The 15,487-nt window shown below is 36.9% G+C and overlaps 1 protein-coding gene across 2 annotated transcripts in view; it reads left to right on the top strand.

Annotated features, from left to right (window-relative positions):
- The window catches only part of GIGYF2 (GRB10 interacting GYF protein 2), a 148,173-nt gene that overhangs the window by 28,028 nt on the left and 104,658 nt on the right, over positions 1 to 15,487 (top strand). For both annotated transcript variants that reach the window (XR_002482370.1, XM_008065118.2), the window contains exons 3-5: positions 50 to 136; positions 10,559 to 10,688; positions 12,376 to 12,471. Coding sequence is in view for 1 of the 2 variants with exons in the window: in XM_008065118.2 (XP_008063309.1) it covers positions 96 to 136; positions 10,559 to 10,688; positions 12,376 to 12,471 (267 nt within the window). In the remaining variant the exon portion in view is untranslated. The remainder of the gene's footprint in view (positions 1 to 49; positions 137 to 10,558; positions 10,689 to 12,375; positions 12,472 to 15,487) is intronic.

The following is a 15,487-nucleotide window of genomic DNA, read 5'->3' as shown; positions in this document are numbered from 1 at the left end:
CTGCATTTAATCTTGACTAATTATATGTAGATTTTTTTTCTTTTAACAGGTTTCTCCACCAATTGAAATCTATCATAAAAAAAATACGGAAAAGAATGGCAGCGGAAACGCAGACACTGAACTTTGGGCCTGAATGGTGAGTTTTAAAAATCTCATCCTGTTCGATATTGGAAGACTAATACAGTAGTAAGGTATTTGACAGGTGTTGGGTGGTTTATAAATGTGCATGCTTTTGTGCCCAACTGAAAATAATGTGCTGTTCCAGGAATAAGTTCTCTTTGGTAGATGACTATGTTCTATACTTGATAAAAAAAAATTTTTTTGGTCTGCTTATGTAATGATAATAGAATCAAAACTCTTCCACAGCATCACCACCCTAGAATATTATTTGCTTTTTTGTTTGAGCCATTGTCTAGGTACATATAAAATTTATTTAAGTTTAACTGTAACATTTTTATATCTATTATGTTTTCTGCTACAGTGTTGGTTTGTGATTTCTATTCATAGACTCATTTGAAAAATAGTTTTTATTGAAATATTCTTTTTAGGTTTTTTTTTTTTTTTTTTTTTATTTGGAGTCTCACTTGTTGCCCAGGCTGGAGTGCAGTGGCATGCTCATGTCCTCTGCAGCCTTGATCTGCTGAGCTCTGGCGATCCTTCCACCCCAGCCTTCCAAGTAGCTGGAACTACAGGTGCGTGCTACCATGCCCAGCTAATTTTTTGATTTATTGTAGAGACGAGGTCTCACCAAGTTGCCCAGGCTGGTCTGGAAGCCCTGGGCTCAGGCAGTCCTCTCGCCTCGGCCTCCCAAAGTGCTGAGATTACAGGCTTGAGCCATCGCGCCTGGCCAAAATATTCTTCTTGTTTTATTTTGTTGATGGGCTAGGCAGGTGATCCAGAATTATACTAGCTATTAGCAGTAGCCCATCTAGGATTGAGTTAGCATTGGATGTAATAACAATTAATTGACCTTTGAGTCTCTTACAGATGTGGTTGAACCCCGAATATGGAATTCTCATGGAATTTTGAGATCCATCACATTGTAGTGTGACTTTCCCCCCCTTCTTCTTTCTTTTTCCCCAAAGTGGTGATTGAAGATCCTCTCTTCGGTGGCATGAATAATAATAATTACTTTTTCCACTTAAACCTCAGGCAGCCTCTTTGGTAATGTCAGAGGCAGCATATAAAATAGATAAATCGAATTTATTTATTAAATTACATCTTTGATTGTTCAGGTGGTGGTAGTTTGATTAATGATGCAGACTTCCTGTAGTAACTCCTTATTTGAGGACTCTTATGTTTATAATAAATATGTATTTTTATGTGTAATTCCTAAATTTTCTTAACCTTTATAGCTAGCATTTGGAGACTGAGGAGAAATCACTATTTGAAATTATAAGAACTGATGCAACTTCTATATTTTGTTCATTTCAAAATTATTGACTTAATGCTACCCTTGTTTTAGTTATTTTATATTTGAAAATGATTTTCTTATTATCAAATCAATATATGTTTCTAGAAGAACTAGAAATGAACATGAAAATTAGATATAATCACCATTATTTCACCGTGGTGACTGCTGTAAATATCTTGGTATATTTTTCCAGGTGGTTTTGTGTATGCCTATTTGTGTATATGCACATTGATTTTCACAAAAGTGGTATCATATTGTACATTCAATTTTATAGCCTGCTTTTAAAAAAATAACCAAGTCAGAAACATCATTTTTATCAATAAATATTTTCTATTCTAATAAATGGTTGTATTGTATGGATGTACCATCATTTATTTAACTAGTTCTCTAGATGTAGTATATAGATACTGTTCTCAGTTTTTTCTTTGTAAAAATATTTTTAATGAACATTCTTGTAGCTGAATTTTTCTTCATACCTTATTAACTACCTATATCAGGTGGATTTAAATGTATATAGCTCATTTTGTAAACCATTTTGTGTGCAGCTCTTTTGCTTCTATCTAGAATTTGTAATTGCTTCTATTTTGTATTTATATGACCTCATGTCTCTTTCTTTGTAAAAATGTGATTAAAATTATCAGCTAATTTAAGGAAGTTGTTTCTTTCAGCATCCTGCTCTTAATAGGTAACAGAAAAGGCAACAGCAGGAATTTAGCCAAAATAAAAGGACAAAGAAAAACTGGTGATATTCTAGAGCAGGGATCCGACCTCTGGGCTACAAACTGGTACCAGTCCATGGCCTGTTAGAAACTGGGCCGCAGAGCAGGAGGTGAGCGGTGGACAAGTGAATGAAACTTCATTTATTTACAGCTGCTCCCTGTTGCTTGCATTACCATGTGAGCTCTGCCTCCTGTCAGATCAGCAGTGGAATTAGATTCTCACAGGAGTGGAAACCCTACTGTGAACTGTGCATGGGAGAGATCTAGGTTGTATGCTCCTTATGAGAACCTAATGCCTGAATATCTGAAGTGGAGCTGAGGCAGTGATACTAGGGCTGGGGAGTGGTTGCAAATACAGATTAACATCAGCAGTGAGGTTTGACTGCAGAGAGACCTAATTAATCAGTTGCTTGCAGACTCATATCAAAACTCTATCAGTGAGTGTCAAGTATGTTGATGTACTTCAGTTGTACAGCTGCATCTGGTGGAAGGCTAAGTCAGAATCTGACACTTATTTTAGTCTGTGTGTGGCCCACCCGTTATTTACCTCTTCTGTCTGTGTCCTTTTTTTTTTTTTTGGTGAATTGTGTAATTATTTCATTATATATTACAATGCAGTAATAATAGAAATAAAGTGTATAATACGTGTTATGTGCTTGTATTATCCTGAAACTATTCCCCCTGCCCTGGTCCATGGAAAAATTGTCTTCCATGAAACCTGTCCCTGATGCCAGAAACGTTGGGGTCCGGTGTTCTAGAGCCAGCACACATTTAACCTGATGCCCTATATCATGGGCTGGCTCACTGTGGCCTGTGGGATTGTAAAATTTTTGTAAGTACAGTTTTATTGAAAGACAACTACACCCATTTGTTGCCATATTATCTGATTCCTTTCATGCTATAATGTCAGCATTAAGTAGTTACATCAGAGGTTGTCTAGTTTGCAGAGCTTAAATATTCACTGTCTGGCCCTTTACAGAAAAAATGTGCTGGCCCCTGGCCTACACCATGAGTTCCCAAATAAAGTCATGTCAGTATGTTGTTCTCACACCGTGCCTGGCTAATATTTTGATTTATTTTAGAGATGAGGTCTCAGCCTGTTGCTCGGGCTGGTCTCCAACTCCTGGGCTCAGGCAATCCTTTTTAATAATTTTTTTCTCTCTTTTTTTGAATTCAGATAGCTTTAGAGGGTAGTCACCAGTCCCATCCTTAAGGAGTAGCCTTACCTGATTGTTATTTCTGTTACTTTGCAGACATTAGAGCTTAGGGGCCTTCCTTATTCCTGTGAAGTGCTAATAAACTGTGGAATGGGAGTTCTTAGTAGGCAACACTGCCTTGTTTCATCTATCAGAATTCCTTCTGGCAAAGGAAATATATGAGGCCCTTAAATATCCCAGTTAATCCTGAGCTAGAAAGCTGCAATATGAGTAGAGACTGCTCCCATATTTTTGTGCATTTGTTGTGAAACTTTAGGTAAGGAACTATGTGCAGAGTATATAAGAAAGATTTAGAGTGATGACATTGAATCAATGTATAACTCTAAACTAGAGAGAAACAACAGGTGATTCAATTTCCTAAGGTTATCTTTTTTGTGAATGATGTAAAACATAATAATAATAAGAAATGTATAAAACTAAGAGATGTATTTGTATCTGGGCAGTTGTGAAGATAGAGCATTGAAAGTTGTGGTAGGAACAGACTATGAGTGACTGACTGTAAACTTGGACTTTTTAAGTCTGTGGTATCATTAGGCCTTAAGGTTGTTTTTATATTTGGAATAAAAAAGTTTATTACACAATCACCAAAGCAGTGAAAGAGTGTGATACATTTAATGGGGAAGTAAGTCTCTTCTAGCTATAAAACAGTAGTCACTTTTTTAAAGCTTTTCCTCAGATGCTACCACCCTGGACCTTTCCTGGCCATCTATACAGTTTCTTGCCTCCTACTCTTTGTCTGTCTTCCTTGCTTTATTTTTCTTCTTGGTCTATATAAAAATGTAACATGCCAAATATTTCATGCATTTATTTTCTTTATTATTTATATCCTGTCCTGCGACCCTTGCTAGACTGTGAGCTCCATTGAGGGCAGGTACATTGATTTGAATTTTTGTACAACTTGTTTGTTGCTGTATCTCTAGTGTCTGGCATATAGTTAGGTACTCAATAAATATTTGTTAAATGAATGAGTGAATTGTTGGAAAGTAAAGTTTTTAATGTTTTGCTAATGTAAATTATATGTATATATATCCTTTAACAGTTTTGTTTCTATCACTGATTATTTTCTATGGATTAATTTCTTAGAAGTGGAATTATTAAATCAGAAGTTTTATTTTTAAGGCTTTGGATGATATATGGATTGACCATCAGAAAGATTGTATGAATTTAACTATCTCCTGTATGTTTACTTTATCCTTGGTAAAACACTAAGTGCTATCTTGTTGTTGTTTTTTTTAAGTTGAAGTCTCCCTCTGTTGCCCAGCAAGCTGGAGTGCAGTGGCATGCTCATGGCCACCATAGCTTTGACCTGCTGGGCTCAGGTAGTCCTTCCATCTCAGCGTTCCAAGTAGCAGGAAACACAGGCACATACCACCATGCCTGGCTAATTTTTTGATTTGTTGTAGAGATGAGGTCTGGCCAAATTGCCCAGTCTGGTCTTGAACCCCTGGACTCAGGCAATCCTTTTGCCTCTGCCTCTCAAAGTGCTGGGATTACAGGCGTGAGCCACCGTGCCTGGCTAAGCACTATCTAAGCACTATCTAGATAATAAGTTTTTTGATGCTAAATACCTTAGTTTAGGTCTTGTAGAGTTTTTTCATTGTTTGTCCCAGTAACAACTTAAACATACACATTTAAGAAAATCTGGGGAAAACAGTAGTACAAAAGGAAAAGGAAAAGATCTAAGTTACCCTTAATTCTACCACTCATAGAACTTTTGCTAACATTTTGGTTTATATCTTATCTTTGCAAATGTATACTTCAAGACATTTGAAAAACAAATTGGTTGTACTTGTTTTATTTGAGGATTTAAAACAATTTGGGGATCGAAAATCTTCTCACGCCAGATACAGTGGTGTGCACTTGTAATCCTGGCTACTTGGGAGACTGAGGCTGAAAGATCGCTTGAGCCCAGGAATTTGAGACCAGCCTTGGCAGCAAAGTGAGACCATATATATATATATATATATGGAAAATCTACTCGGATAAATCTAGATAACGACTTTATTATAGGGAGAATATTACAGTTTCCTGGCTCCTTTGGGGTTTTTTCCTATCTCATCTCCATGGTTTTAAGGACAATTTTCCAGGTCTTTCCTTGAAAAAAATAAAAAGAGAGATAATTCTGTTTCCCCCACAGCATTTTATTTATATCTTTGTTAAATGTATTTATGTCTCTGTTAAATACATCTTTGTATATCTTTTATGTGTTTGCCTTAGGAAAGAACTCATTCCATTTAAAAAAATGCACTACATTTCTCAGTTTTGGTAAGCCTGTTTAGCTTAGTGTGTCAGCCATTGGCACTTAATAAATGTTTATTGAATGAAGGCATTCGGGTCTTATTGGAGGGGAGGGGTTGGGCAAGAGAACGCAAGTTTAGCATCCATAATCTCTGTGGAATTGTGGGGAAAATGAGAGAAGTTCTAGAGGAAGCAGTGCATTAATCCTAGTTTTCAAAAAGGGTAAAAGACTCTGAACTGAAGGGTTATCCAGGGGTGTATTAGAATATTAACATTTAAAGAATATTAACATTTGTTCAGAAAACATAAAGTGTCTGCTGTGTTCTAAGTCTTGGTTTAGGTGCTAAGGCAACACGGATAAAAAGACACTTTTGGCACCTACTTTTTAATTTAGTGGGGAAGAGAACACTAAATTTCACTGTAATGTCATTATGCTATAAAAGAATTATAATGCAAGCACAGGATATTCAGCTGCGTGTTTGATTTTTCCACTTAACATGTCTTATAGGCATATCATAGTTCATACTTTTTCAGGTACTGGTCTCATGAGTTTTGCCCTTTTATATTTCTTTTTTAATTTCATCTTAATACCATGTGCCCATTTGCTCAAGCCGAAAGTCTTGGAATTATCTTTGATAATTCCTTTTACTTCTGTATTCCTACATCCAGTCCATCATAACATGGTGTCAGTTTTAGCTTTTCAAAATACCTCTGGAATCTGTTCATTTCTCTGAATTTCCATTTCCGTTACTGTAGTGAAAGCCACCACCATCTCTGACATAAACTTTTGTGGCAGTGGCCTACTGATGCTTCCTGGCTTTGATTTTTACTTCTAATTGTTTTCCTCACAGCAGCCAGAGTAATCTTAAAATGTAATTTGGATCAAGTCTGCTCTAAGGTTCTTTAGTAAATATATGTCTGTTTATATGATTTTATCCTTTTCTTCTACCAGCCTGTTCCATGAAGGCTGGGCAGATATTACCAAGGTCTTAAGGATCTTGATTTCTCTTCTCCCCTCCTTCCCCCCATTCTCTTTCCAACTCTCTGTCCTCATTATTTCTTTGTTCTCTTCCCTCTTCTTCCCACTTAACCTCTCTTCTCCCCAGCATCCTGATTATGTTTTAACTTTTCCAAGTATCTGAAGAGAGACCTGGAGTAGGATTTATTGATTGAGTCAGAACCCAACCATTATCCCAATTCAGGAACCGTCTTCTCTTAGTTTGAATTACTGTCAGCTTACCTTAGTTTCTTAGAAGAGGTGAAAAAGGATATGAAAATTATTCCTGACAGCAGAAAGGGCATGTGTAGAGATAAGTAGATAAGACACTGCAGATATAAGACAGGAGCTTCATGATGTTTTCCTTTAGTGTTACAACATGACATGTGGGAGAGATGAGCTTGGAGGCAGTCCTTTTATGTTGTTAAGTTTTGGATTCTTTTTGGTTAGTGTGTGCTAATGAAGAAATAATTGGTAGCAGGGAGAGTTTTATTCAGATTTGTATTTGAAATAAATAACTTGTGGTAGTGGAGAGGATGGAATAAGACTAGGGAAATAATTTAGGATGCTGTTGCAGCAGTCCAGGCAGGAAATGTATGTGAACAAGAATTAGGTTAGTTTGATTGGGGGATGGCCTGGGAGATTTAGGATTTAAAACTACTAGGACGTGGTCATTGGGTGTGGGAGATGGTAGAAGGTTAGGTGTAAAGGATGAATCTCAGATTCTTAATCCAGTGGCTGATTAGATGCAGGTGTCCTTAACTACCTTTGGGAATACAGGGGATAAAGGGGTTAGGTTGAATGATGAGTAGGGATTTGGGCATATTGAACTTAATGGACTGTACGCTGTGTATGTGTGGTTATATATGAAAACCTCACTGTATGGGATTTGAGAATCACGAGATTACACAGAAGTGCTTTTTGACTCCCACACTTTCATGCATCTGTATTGACAATCCACATTTCTTTCATAAGCTGGTTTGGATTTTGGATAACATCAATCAAGTGACGATTGTAAGGTATGGTAGAGCTTTAGGGGGCCTGCTACTAGTCATCAGTTACTACCTATGGTGGCACTGGGCCTCCTTTGTTAAACAGATCTTAATATAGACTAAAATGATGAAGGCGATGAAGATAGAAAAATATCCCTTGGATTTGGTGTGCTGAGGTTATTGGTGAACTTTCCTAGAGCCAGTGGAATGGTAGGAGAAGCCAGATGCACTGGGTTTTGAGATGACTGGGAAGTGAAGAAGTGGAGATGTTTCTGGAATGGAGAGGAAAGATGAATAGTGCATACCTGAAAGAGGGCTGCTGCTTTAAAGGTGTTCCAAACATATCATCATTCGATATGCTTGGAAACTGGGGGTGGGGAAAAGCATATAGGTAAGGGACGGACTACATTTCTGAAGGAAAAGGTTGTATGGAGGAGATAAAATTACTGGTGTTTAGGGAGGGACACTACCCAAGTATGTTTTAGCTTTTCCAAATATCTGTGGGTGAAGAGGGACTTGGCGTAGGATTTGTTGATTATTTATCATAGAGGCAGAACAGAAGAACCCTTCTTCTAATTCAGGTAACTGTCTTCTCTTAGTGTGAATTACTCTCAGCTTGCCTCAGTTTTGTTTGGTTCACAGTAGCTGGATAAACTCTGCTCATGTTGGTTATAAGAAGTGTTCAGTCTTGAACATTGGAAAGCCATGGGGAGTCCGTTGGAAGGGACATGGTGGTGAATGGATTTGAAATCTTACTGTGAGGAGTAGTTGAAGAAATTAGGAGTATCGGGCCTTGAGGAGGAGTCTGGTGAGAGTCAATACTTGGTCAATACTGGAATGATATTCTCTTGAAAGAATATCATTTATTCTTTTAGATGTACTCTCCAGTGGTAGAAGCTGTTGGGAAGCACATTGTCTCGGTATGAGGAAGATATTTTAAAATAATTTCTAATAAATGTATGTAAATTTTGAGTTAATGTTTAGTAGGTAGGTTGTTGATTTTAAATACAGTTTTGAAACCTCATTGTTGGAAAGATTGTGGACTTTTTAGTTATAAAAACCTACATTTGAATTTTTGTTCTGCTGACTGTGGGAAAGTTGTTTAACCTTTCAGCTCTACTTTTCTTATCTGTTATGGGTTGTTGTGAAGCTTAAATGAGATTAAATAAGCTAATTTATGTGTAAAATTTCCAGCTTCAGTGGATATTAATTTTACTTCTTTAGGGAAGAGCCCAACTTTACAGGAATCTGATAGGGAGCAGTTTCCGAGAAGGTACTTTAACAGTGGTTGAATCACTTCTTCATGGACATGTTTTCTTGACTGGTTATTTAGCCTTTTTTATGGGGGTTGAGCTAAATGACTTCCAAGCCCAAGAATAGCTGGAAAGGAAAGAAAGACCAATCTCCCAGCACCCAGATTGTGGTCATTCTAGGTGGAAAGGAGAATCAGGGCTCTCTGAAGAAAGGGTTGATTCCAGAAAAATATAAGATGAGCTTGGAACATTTTAGCATGGCAGGTAGAAAAGGAACTGTTAAAGACTGCAAGGGTCATGTTAAAAGTAACTCAGGAGCCAATCTGAGGAGTCTCACACTGGTCCAATTGAAGACAGTTTGAACATTAAGAATAATTGTAGTGAGTTGAAATATGTTACTAAAGAATAACGTGTTACTGTTGGAGGCTGCTAGTGAACTTAGTCATTATTTTGAAAATGAATAAAGAATTTAGGCTTTTTTCCTTCCTTTCCTGTATTAACTATGTCAGTTGGTAACTATGGCAAATAGAATAGGAGGGAAATTTGCTTTTGCAGAAATACTCCAGCTAATAAATAAGAAAGGAATGACAGAATATAATCATTTTGCAATCTGTGAGTTGAGGGATTCAAGCATTAATCATCACTGGCTGCTAACATCACAACAATAACCAGGCAGCAGGTGTCTCTTGGTGGAATAATACACTACCACATAGGAAGTATTGCCAAAAAAATAGAACCCAGATTGATCAAAGTCTCAAAATCTCTACACTCAATCACCAATCTACGTGAAATGCAGAGGACAGACAGACATGTTTTAACTGTATCATGCATAAAATCAGCAAAATCCAGAATGTTTTAAAAGTCCTTTGAGGGATAATGTTCTAAAGTTTTACAGAGGATATGTTAAGGCATATATTTTCTTTAAAATATCAAGAGGAGTCTTAGATAAGATGGTGGAAAGAGCAGGATTGGCCATGGATTTTAGGACTGAGTGATTGGTACATGGGAATTTGGCATCTACTTCTTGGTACTTTTATGTATGTTCCAAGTTGTCCAAAAGTTTAAAAAAAAAAAGGAAACAGAAAATAGAAATGCTGAGAAAACAAAAAACCAAAACCCTACCGTCTCACTTTACTAATTCTAATTGAGTCAGGGTCTTACTCCGTCACCCAGGCTGGAGTGCAGTGGCATGATCATGGCTCACCACAGCCTTGACCTCCTGGGCTCAGGTGATCCTCTCGCCTCAGCCTCCTGAGTAGCTGGGACTACAGGCACATGCCACTGTGCTTCACTAATTTTCTTAATTTTTGTAGAGATGAGGTCTCCCTGTGTTGCCCAGGCTAGTCTTAAACTCCTGGGCTCAAGCAGTTCTCCCCCTTCGGCCACCCAAAGTGCTGGAATTACAAGCGTGAGCCACCACATCCAGCCCACATATTCTTAATTCTTATTTTTAGCATTTATTTAATGTGTAGTAATTTAGTAGGTTGTTCTCCTCTCTTCTGCCTTTGTGAATAAAGCTTAGCAGTTTTGGACACATATTTTAATGTTTGTGTTAAATTTTGTCTTAGGCTAAACTAGAATTAAAGTACCTTGGTCTCTTTCACCTTTGGTATCTATTATCTTCTAGAACTTGGGGGCAGCTCCCAGATATTAGTTTTCCCACTTGTTTGACAGAGAGCTGCAGTAGTATCTTACTCTTGCCATTCTTTGCTGTCTTTCCTATTCTAGGCTCCGAGCTCTGTCCAGTGGTGGGAGTATTACATCCCCTCCTCTTTCTCCAGCATTACCGAAGTATAAATTGGCAGATTATCGTTATGGCAGAGAAGAAATGTTAGCACTTTTCCTTAAAGACAACAAGGTAAGAAAGTAGGAAAAGAGTTAAAAATTGTGAGACTTTGGGGTTTGTAGATACATGAAAAATATATTTTACTAATGTACTGGCCCATGCTTTTTCTTTCCACCTTACTGTTTTTCTTTTATAAAATTTGCAATAATTAACAAAGATATTCTAAGTGTTAAGATACTCTGTTTTTTAGAGAAGACCTAAGATTTCATTACTGCAGTAGGCAGCTTCATGAACACAAGAGACTAGTCAGCGCTCAAGGCCTTTCTTAGTTAATTTCCTCTTAACCTCCCTTTCATGTCTGTTTTTATTTCTATTCCAAGTTTAATGGCTGAGAAATGAAGAATTTCTCTTTTCTTACTTTAAAAAAAGGTTTTGTTTTCTAATAAAGATGTGGGGTACAAGTAAAGATTAACAACATAGGTGGCCTGCATGTAGGTGAAATTTGGGCTTCTAACTGGCCCTCACTCCCTCTGGTAGTGGACCAGGTACCCTTTGTGTTGTTACATGCTCCTCACTCCCCCACCCACCCATTTCCCCCTTCTCCCCCTAGCAGTGCCCAGCATCTGCAGATCCCTCCATTATGCTAATGTGACTGTGGTTCAGGGCCCACTTATGAGTGAGAACATGCAGTATTCAGTTCTTTGTTTCTGTGATAGATCACTTAGTATGATGGTGTCCAGCTCCATTCAGTTTGCTGTGAAGTCTATGATTTTGTTGTTGTTCCTTTTTTTTCGGGTTGGAGTCTCACTCTGTCATCCAGGGTAGAGTGCAGTGGCATACTCCCAGCCACCGCACCTTTGACCTGCTGGGCTCAGACGATCTTCCACTTCAGCCTTCCAAGTAGCTGGAACCTCAGGTGTGCACTACCACACCCAGCTAAGTTTTTGATTTATTGTAGAGATGAGATCTTGCCAAGTTGCCTAGGCAGGTCTTGAATCCCTGGGCTCAGGCAATCCACTTGCCTCCACTTCCCAAAGTGCTGGGATTACAGGCAAGAGCTACCGTGCCCAGCCCCAATTTTGTTCTTCTTTATGGCTGCATAATACTCCATTGTGTATATATACCACATTTTCTTTATCCATCCACTTTTGAGGGGCAGCTACTTTTCTTATCCTACTTTTCAGTTAGAATTAAGGAGCAAGAAAAGGAGCATCTTCTCCTAATTTTTTCCCCTTTTGAATTAAATATAAAATTTTTTGTGGAGAGAAAAATCTTAAAATATAATACCATGTTTGAGTTACTTACAGATGTTCTACACAGAAACAGTATAAGGTAGACTTTTATTATCTGACTAGTGAGAAATAATATTTTGTGTTTTTTCCAATATACTTTGTTTTTAATCTTAACTTTTATATTGATTGTAAACCTCAACATTTAATGATGGTTGCTAAGGACAGAAGCAGTTGCTTATCAAACTCTTCTTACTACCTTCTGCTTTGTGTTGAATGTGGAGATTTTTACTCTTCCACTTTGTACTCTGGAATACCAAAGTGGTGATCTGGTGAGAGGGTGGAGAGGGTAACTGGGGTTTTTAATATTTAACTCTCAAAATATGTCAGTTAATTTTGACTGTACAAGTGTTAATTTGTATTTATAATAATTAGATTAGCAATAGATAAGCAGAAGAGTGTTTTTTTCTTGGTTTTTTTATAGTTGGAGGAATGAAATTAATTTCTTGGTCCTGTGTTTGTTCATACAGATACCTTCAGATCTTCTGGATAAAGAATTTCTGCCTATCCTCCAGGAGGAGCCTTTGCCACCATTAGCTCTTGTACCCTTTACAGAAGAAGAACAGGTTTGTGCCTAGCCCTGAGCCTCAGCAAATCCTTGCTCCTTCCCACTAAGACATGAAAGTAGGAAGGTACTACTTAGACCCTAAAGATTATCCTGCATCCTCATATCTCTGTTTCCTTCTTAATATTTGTTGGTATGTGGTTGTCTATTAGTTGACTAGATTTTACTTTAGTATTTGCAGATGTTGATTATTATGTAGAGATAAGGAACTGTTTCTAGATTCTTAAGGACACTGAGAACCACCCCTGAAAACGTATTCAAGTACAGAGGAAGAATTTTTTTGGGAGGAAGAGGAAGATTATCTTTGCAGAAAAAACAGTTTTTTAGAAGTAATTGTCAACCTGAATTCACACCAATGTGTTTTACCATTAAAGGAAAATGTGGATTTCCAGTATAAAATGTACTTAAACTGTTCTGTCACTGGTTTTTTTTTTTATGTCATGTTATGAGAAAGTAAAACTTCTGGGCTGGAAAGAGCACATTTTGTGCTCCCTATTTATTTAGTGCATTTTGTGTTATCCCTATTTATTTAGTGCACTGTTCTGAGCAAAGGTAAATAAGAGTTTCTGGTATCAAAGTACTTATGGTGATTATAGTAAAATGGAGAAATGAGTTTTGTTGAAGTGCTGGAATGTCACTTTAAATGGAGAATCATCAAAACTTTTTTAAAAAACAGCTTTATTGAGACATAATTTGCCCATAGATTCACCCTTTTAAAGTTTACAATTCAGTGGTTTTTAGTATATTCATTGAGTTGTATAAACATCACTAATTTCAGAACACTTTTATCTGTGTGTGTGTGTGTGTGTATGTGTGTGAGAGAGAGAGAGAGAGAGAGAGAACGAACCTTGGGCATGTTTTCTATACTCGTGCCATGTTTTGTGTGGGGAAGCCACAAACAGCTATTAGAACTGTATTAAGATTTAAGAAAGGTATGATATTAGTCTTTGGTGATCTCTTGTACCATATTTTCGTAAATTACTTTTGTTTTTATTTATAGTTTCCTCTAAATTAGGCTAGTTTCAGCTTTACTCATGAAATCCAATGTCTTTGAGGGTCAAAAAGACCCATTTTCATTGACCAAAAGGTATTTATTTCTGTAAACAACTTCATGGGAAAGAGTCCTGTCTCTAATGATTGCTGGAAATCTCCTACCAAGTATCAAATTGACATGTGACTATTATTTTGATTTAGTTTTTATTAAAAATATTTTTATTATGAAGTATGTCAAGTAGGCAGATATAGAGAACATTATTAGAAGTATCAGTATATTTGCTATTTGTGTATAAAATCTTAAAATTATGACAGATCTGTCTTTTTTGTTTCTTTTAAGAAATCAGATTTCTCATACAGTCGAAACTGCCTAGGGTGTATCCCTCCTTTTTCCTTCTCAGAGATTCTGTGAATTGGTTTATTTTTCTCATTTATGTTTTTATATTTTTCTTATGTACTTATATATCCATATGCCATAAAATAGTTTCATTTTCTAGGGTTATAAATTTTATATTGAAGAAGATAGCATATCATAGATTTTGTTTTGTAACTTACTTTTTTCTCTCAACATTGTTTTTCAGATTTGTCTATGTAGCTATAGTTCATTCATTTCTGCCCTTTAGTATGTCTCATAGAATGAGAAAATTCATAATTTTCCCAGTCTTCTCTTGTTGGGTATATTTAACTTAGGTTGTTTTCAATTTTTGATAATACAAATCACGCTTCATTGAGCATTCTTACAATATGTGTTATAAAAGAGGAATGACTGGGCTTTGGTTTTTCGTTTTTTTTGTTTTGTTTTGTTTTTGTTTTTTTTTAGTAGGAGTCTCACTGTGTCACCCAGGCTGGAGTGAAAGTGGCATGCTCATGACCACCGCAGCCTCAACCTCCTGGGCTCAGGTGATTTTTTTGCCTCAGCCTTCTGAGTAGCTGGAACCACAGCATGCAACACCATGCCTGGCTAATTTTTTGATTTATTGTAGAGATAGCATCTCGTCAGGTTGCCCAGGCTGGTCTGGAACCCCTGGATTCAGGCAATCCTTTCTCCTCTGCCTCCCAAAGTTCTGGGCTTGCAAGCGAGAGCCACTGTGCCTGTCAATATTTATATAATTTATTGGGTATTGCCAAATTAACTCTGTTGTGGTTTAGGCCTGTTTGCCCTCCCACTAATTATGTACAGGAGATCTCATTTCTAAAACCCTCCAGCTTTTGATTTTGGCCAAAATGATGGTTGTGATAGTTTTTTTGTTTTTGTTTTGTTTTTTTTTTTGAGTAGAGGATCTCACTTCCTCTCTCTCGGGCTGAAGTGCAGTGGCATGATCACAGCTCACTGAAGCTTCATACTCCTTGGCTCAGGTGATCCTTCTATCTCAACCTCCTGAGTTGCTGGGACTACAGGCATGTGCCACCATGCTTGGCTAATTTTTAAATTTTTTTTTGTAGAAACAAGTTCTTGCTATGTTGCCCAGGCTGGTCTTGAATTCTTGGGCTTAAGTGATCCTTCTGCTTCAGCCTCCCAAGGTGCTAAGATTACAGGCATGAGCTACCAGACCATGCATGTATGATAGTTTTTTTAAAATTTGCATTTCACTAATTACTATGAGGTTAAGCATCTTTTCATATGCTTATGGACCATTATAATTTTTAAATTTGTCTGTGTCCTTTGCCTATTCTTTTGGGTTGTCTTAATGATTTTATAATTTCTTTATATGTTCTTTAAAATCAGTAAATTACTTATTTTATTGTTATACAAGTTGCTTATATTTGTTGTAGAAAATACAGAAAGTTACAAAGAAAAAATCTCACTGAAAAACTCACCATGTAGAGATAACTACTTGTTACCATTTAGTCTGTTTTTATTGCAGTCTCTTTTCTTTGTATACCTTTAGTTGTCAAAGTATACCAGCACAGACTGAATCTCATAGCATATTAAAAGAATTTTACACCATGACCAAGTAGGTTTTATCCCAGGAAGGCAAGGGTGGTTCAGCATTTTGTAATCAATATAAGATGTTATATTATAG

Source organism: Carlito syrichta, unplaced genomic scaffold (genome assembly GCF_000164805.1).
Source record: "Carlito syrichta isolate Samal-C Ts95f unplaced genomic scaffold, Tarsius_syrichta-2.0.1 Scaffold308158, whole genome shotgun sequence".
NCBI classification, from domain to species: domain Eukaryota; kingdom Metazoa; phylum Chordata; class Mammalia; order Primates; family Tarsiidae; genus Carlito; species Carlito syrichta.
This window is presented reverse-complemented; position numbering and strand designations above follow the sequence as displayed.